Raw genomic sequence first — 6,000 nt, 5'->3', positions numbered from 1 at the left:
GTTTTAGGGTTTGGACAGAGCATTGAATAGTTAAATGGTGGGACTGGTGCTTCCCCTGCCCCCTGCTCTGATCTCAGTTAGAAGAACAGAAAAGAAACAAAACCCTTAATGGGCTCTGCTTTTTAGGGTTTAGGGTTTTGTCAGGAAGCTCAGAAGGACAAGCCCAAAGAAAAGAACAAAAGAAAAGAGCATGGAAAGCAAGAAAAGAACGAAGAAGATGGTTTGAATAGGACCAGGGAAGAAAGAGAAAAAAAGAAAGAGCAGAAGAAAGGATGGAAGGAACTGGAGGACAGGCCCTCCTCTGTCTGCGTTGATTTTCTTTGTTTTCTGGTGTTTTTGCTTTTGGCTTTTCTCGCCTTCTCCCGTCCCCGTCTTCTCTCTCTGTTTTCACTTTTCCTTAGACAAGAAGGATTTGTGAGTTAAATGTCACTGTTCGAGGTGGGGGGGGGGGGGGGGGGTAAAGACTTCTTCTAAACAGTGAAGAGAAGAATAAGAGGAGGAAGAAGAAGAAGGATAATGACATCAAATTAATGGCATGGGCTTGACAGATATGGAGGGATTGGTATCTCTTTCTCTCTCTCAATCAATCAATCAATCAATCAATCTGTGCATATAAAAAAAAAATACATATATTTGCATCCATCTCCATATATATATATACAGGTATACGTTTACTACTCATTCTACCCATCATTGATCTCTCATTCTCTTAAGCTTCTGTTTAAACCAATATACCCTCCTTTCTTCCTCTGTTATTGATGTAAATCTAGGGCAAAACTCCATTAGAATCATGATAATGATAATGATGATGATGCTATGTGGGGTAATGAACCATACTTCTTGACAATTTTCATCTCCCTCTCTCCCTCTCTTCCTTAGATTTCACATGGATTATCATCATCATTCTTCTTCTTCATGTGCTGGCTTCTTCCCTACATCATCATCATCACCAATAGAGAATAAACCCCCAATCATTGATCTTCACACTCACTCTACTTGCAGTGATGGTATGCTCTCTCCACTTCGGCTTGTCGAGAAAGCTGCTTCGCGCGGGGTATGTTACCTTACCTCAGTAACTAGCTTTCCTAACTAACCTAACTAACCTAACTAACTAATCAATTCTCCTCCATTCCCATCTTCTCACCATCCATACATCCCACATATCTTATTTTCTTATTTGGATTCGAGATTATTGACCTCTTAGGACCCTTTGATCAGCCCAAATTCCTGACCTAGGAGCTAATGCTGTTTATATTTAGCCCTACCTTGACCTCTGTCAAACTACTATGACCAACTGCAAACGAGTATGTCTGCGAAATATATCTAATTGCTTGTTTTGTTGAATTGGTTTTAGGTACAAGTTCTTGCATTAACCGATCATGATACAATGGAAGGAGTACCCGAAGCATTGGAGGCTGCCAACAAGCTCGGTATCCGGTTGATCCCAGGAGTCGAAATAAGTGCCATAGTGGGATCATGGTATACATATATATATAAAATCTTTGGTCTCAATTAGTAGCTTAGAAGCATTATTTGCTGGATGAATTCGAAGAATATCCTTCATATTTGTGGTGGCTAATGGTTGGCTAAATTTAGTGATGAATCTAACAATGAAATCCTTTTTGAACATAATGAGTTATTGTTCATAACAAGCCTACCCAATTACCTTAGATACTTCTAAAAAGGCTAAATTTTTTTTTTGTTTTCTTTTAGAAATAAATGTTCCTCCTGCACTTCTTACACTATGAACTTGTGCTGGCAAGACAGAGAATAAAAAAGCTAGCTTTGCCTATAATGTTCAATGATCTTGCGGATTCATGAGCTCGAAAAACATGAGCAAAATATAGTGGGGTCTGAAACTACAATTCCCTGATCTTGACTGAAAGTATGATCTTATGTAGGCAAGATGGAGAATAAAAAGCTTATCCAAATGTAATAAGCTTATCCACATATAAGAGCTTATCCACACATAAGAGCTTATCCACAAATAAGCTTAATGAATGAATGCCATATGGTGGAAAAACTTGAGGGAGATAAATTGGTGTCTAAAACTACGATTTCCTGATTCTGACCGTTTTGAGCTTATTTGGGTGAGGCAGATATTAAGAAAAGCTAGCGATGTGTATATGTCTCATGTCCTTGTAGATTCATAGTCTTATAATAAACTTGAGGATGATAAAATGATGGCTAGAACTCCCCAACCCCTGACATATATAATGAGCTTATGTAGGGGAGATGGAGAATAGAAAGGCTAGCTAAGTGTATAATGTCCCTTTGTCTTTTGGACACATAAGCTCATTATGAATGAACCCTGCATAGGGGGAAAATGTGAGGGAGATTACAATGGTGTCTAAAACTATGGACGTTATGATCTTATGTAGGCGAGGTGAAAAATTAAATAAGTATCTAAGTATATAATCTACCTAGCCTCACAGACAATAAGCTTATAATGCTCATGAAAGCTATATATGAAAAAACATGATAGATGAAACAGTGTCTAACTCTTCACATGTTTAATGCCATCTTTTTTATACCAACAATTCCAATTCAACATTCTTTATCTTTGTGTTTGTGGTATGCATGACCTACTAGGAAGGAGAATGGCTATGGAGAGCCTGTTCACATCTTGGGTTATTACAGTGGCTGCGGACCCACAAAGTACGAGCAGCTTGAGAAAGTGTTATCGGGGATCCGTGAGGCTCGTGTTCGTCGAGCCGAGTCGATAGTCAGGAAGCTGACATCTTTAGGGAAACCGATAACATGGGGAAGAGTTGTTGCGATGGCAGGGGTCGGTGTTGCCCCTGGCAGGGTTCACATTGCTAGGGCCCTATTAGAGGCTGGGCATGTGGACACCTTCAGAGAAGCTTTTAACAAGTACTTGTATGATGGAGGTCCTGCATATGAACAGTTAAGTGAGGAGAACTCTATGTACTTCTTTTTTGTCATTTATAAGAATACACTAAGGGTTTGATGCCTATAAGCTATCGGAAATTACTCGAGCACCACCCATTAGTTATCTCTATGATATTTGAATGGTGGGCACTGTCTTGTAACTGATGGACACTTAAAGCCAAATTAATGGTTGATGGACCTCTAGGGCTATTTGTTGTGCACCCAAGTGAAGACCATGTGCACCATGTCATAATAAATGGCATTTTCTTCATGCAGAGGATTTGCTTTGTCCGCGGAGGATGCAGTGTCGCTTGTGATAGAGACTGGAGGAATCGCTTGCCTTGCTCACCCTTGGTCCTTGAAAGATCCCCTATCCCTTGTGAAAAGGTTGAAACTTGTTGGTCTTCATGCCATGGAAGTCTATAGAGCTGATAAAAAACCAAATGGTGAGTCTCTTGATTTACCTTCTCTTTTGTCTCTCCATAATGTTATTGGTTTACACTCACATAATATGTCCTTAATCTCAACTTAAGATGTGTCAAGTTCAAACCTTGATTAACTAAAGAGGTGTTGACTTAAAACCTTGACTAACTTAAGAAGTTTTTGAGTTCAAACCTTGAGTAAGATAATGCCATTGGTTTCAATAGAGGTTGAGAGTTCCTAACTTGATGCATGATGCTATGTTCTCTTTCTAAGAGAAGACCACTTTTTCAATGATTTTTGCCTTCCTTTTTCTTCTTCTTAGGGTTTTCAACATTAGCTGAGACTTATGAACTCTTAAAGCTTGGAGGGTCAGATTATCATGGAAGAGGAGACCCAGATGAGGTAAAATTGGGGAAGGTTTCACTTCCTTCTCAAAGCATTCACAAGTTCTTCGCTTTTGCTCAACCCATTTGGACGAGTGCTATAAAGGACCTTATACGAGCCTTCAATGAGGAGACTTTCACCATTGATAGAAGCTCATTGGAGACAATGCCAACCATAGTAGGGCTGAAACACTTCACAAGGTGTCAAACATTAAAAGGTGATATAGCACTCGAATACTTCATTGATGAAGGGAAAGAGTTTGCTCTTCTCAAGGTCTCTTCATGGCTCAACGATGACGAGATGCGTAGTGTGAGAGAAGAAATCGATGAGCTCAACCTCACGTGCGAAATGAAGATTGAAGATGAGAAGGTTTTGTTCTCTATTAGGCGGGAGATTATCTGATGTAACACCCCATTATCATTCAAGATTTTATGAGGATCTCACTATAGTAATAATAAGGGACAATTTTGAAAATGGGTGATGTATGGAAAATAGTCTTCATATTGGGCAGTATACAAAAATACCCTTTATATTGGGTGATATACGGGAACTACACTTCATTATTGGATGATACATGAAAAAACACCCATTAATGTTGGGTGATATGCGAAAATTACTCTATATTTCTAGACGATACACGAAATGTTGAGTGTTATATGAAAAGTAAAGGTTTCTAGAATGTCTGAGTGTTGTCATCAATCTTGGTTGGATTCCAAGTTTATATAGTTAACCTTTCTCAAAATATATTTCAGATCTAGGGCTTCTAGAGCGTTGAGTTGACTTATAAGGGCAAATTTGTTTTTGAGAGTAGTCGATCCAATTAGGAACCATGAATTACCTTGTTCTTGATCGTGTTAAAAGGAATTATTGATGAATTACGCAAGTTTTTGTTGATTTATTTGGGGGTAATATCAATACATTTCCGAGAGGAGAAAATGGAATGAAATCATATTGAAGAAATAATACCAACAAACAACCTTTTTGTTCCCCGATCAAGAATTCTTAGAAGAGATGGATTAGTAATATTAGATTAGCTATTAAAGATAATGGGAGGGATTAAGGAGTGGAGAGAGGGAGCTTTGATGTTATGGTATGATTGGTGCATGCTTGCAAATAGGGTGGGGAGTGTTTATTTGCAAGAGGTGAGGAGGGATCATGGTGATTTCAAGGAGTCTCATGATGAAATATTGCTTAATCAAATGTAGTTAATATAGATAGGTAGGTAATATAATAGAACTATCCAAGTCGAATGAAATGGGCAAAAAGCAAGTAAATCACCCAAGCGTTGTTTAAATGTGATGAAACTTTACAATGAGTTTGTGAGCCATGTTGCTCTTGTATTCGTCCTTAGTACTTAAAAATTGCCAAATGAATTAATATGTGTGGTTGATGTGTGTGGAGGTGCAAGGTAAGATGTGTTCTGATTTGTGGGCCATTTGAAATGTAGTGGAAGTTTGTGTTGGTAAGCAATTTATGTATTCTCAATCTCGAATGTTATGCTAAATGGCTGGTGATGGAATTTGATATGCTAGTGAAAGAACCTAGTATCCACCATTGTCTTGAGTCATGCAAGCAGGTTGCATGATTTGGACCTGGTTCCAAAGACTTGCAATTTGTGAACAAGTGGAACATCTATTGATATTGAAAGCAAGATCCTAATGATGGTGGGCATAATCATGGTACTTAGCGCTTCAAAATGAAGTCCTTGAGGTGGATGCATAGTTGTTGTAAATTCCAGATTGTTGATGTAGTTTTGAGTAAAGAACTTCATGACCCTTAGCATGTGTTTCTAACAATGCATTATGCTATCTATGAAAATGTTGGGGAATGATAGGGTAATTGAACAAGGTCAAATATGTCAACTATGTTGTACAAAAATTTGGCCATTTACGAAAAATGTGGGGTACGTGAACACAGGATGGGTTATCATTAAAATTGACATGAACCAAATCCTCAAAAATGGCAAGAGCTAGAGAGCTTGAGGGCTCGACTATTTCGTGAGTGGATCAAGAATGTACCATCTTCTTTGCTTTAGTGAATTAGTACTTGCTCATCCTTAACTTCATCTAAACATATTTCTAGGTATATGTACAAATCTACATTTTGTATTTTCCAATTTGTAGATAGAACCCAAATAGCCATGTGAGGAGAACTGGTGTGTTATAAAAATGGGAAACCCGAGAAATCATGACCACATTATTAATGATTGAACCGACTTGTGGCCATTCGTCATTTATGATTGATTTGATCTCTTTTTTTGTCTCCGTGTCCATCCCGAAGCACTCTAGAACTTCTTGTAGG

General features: G+C 38.3%; 1 protein-coding gene across 3 annotated transcripts; it reads left to right on the top strand.

Annotated features, from left to right (window-relative positions):
* The first annotated feature begins 365 nt into the window (after window positions 1-365).
* Window positions 366-4,374, top strand: LOC147865965 (uncharacterized). Of its 3 annotated transcripts, none has more exons than XM_087316302.1 (6): window positions 366-562; window positions 1,003-1,054; window positions 1,355-1,479; window positions 2,593-2,907; window positions 3,169-3,338; window positions 3,638-4,374. In XM_087316302.1, exons 2-6 carry the CDS (start codon window positions 1,010-1,012, stop codon window positions 4,099-4,101), a joined length of 1,119 nt encoding a protein of 372 aa, XP_087172428.1. In that variant the 5' UTR covers window positions 366-562; window positions 1,003-1,009; the 3' UTR covers window positions 4,102-4,374. The 3 variants fall into 3 exon arrangements, with proteins under 3 accessions (XP_087172428.1, XP_087172429.1, XP_087172427.1); XM_087316303.1 differs by having other exon boundaries at window positions 369-533; XM_087316301.1 differs by lacking the exon at window positions 366-562 and having other exon boundaries at window positions 593-1,054.
* Window positions 4,375-6,000: the final 1,626 nt, after the last annotated feature.

The sequence above is a fragment of the Azolla caroliniana genome, unplaced genomic scaffold, assembly GCF_043228905.1.
Source record: "Azolla caroliniana isolate FFs.n. ecotype wild unplaced genomic scaffold, voAzoCaro1.0.p SCAF_3, whole genome shotgun sequence".
Classification (NCBI taxonomy): Eukaryota; Viridiplantae; Streptophyta; class Polypodiopsida; order Salviniales; family Salviniaceae; genus Azolla; species Azolla caroliniana.
Note: the sequence above shows the minus strand (reverse complement) of the source record. Positions and strands in the feature narration are given on the sequence as shown.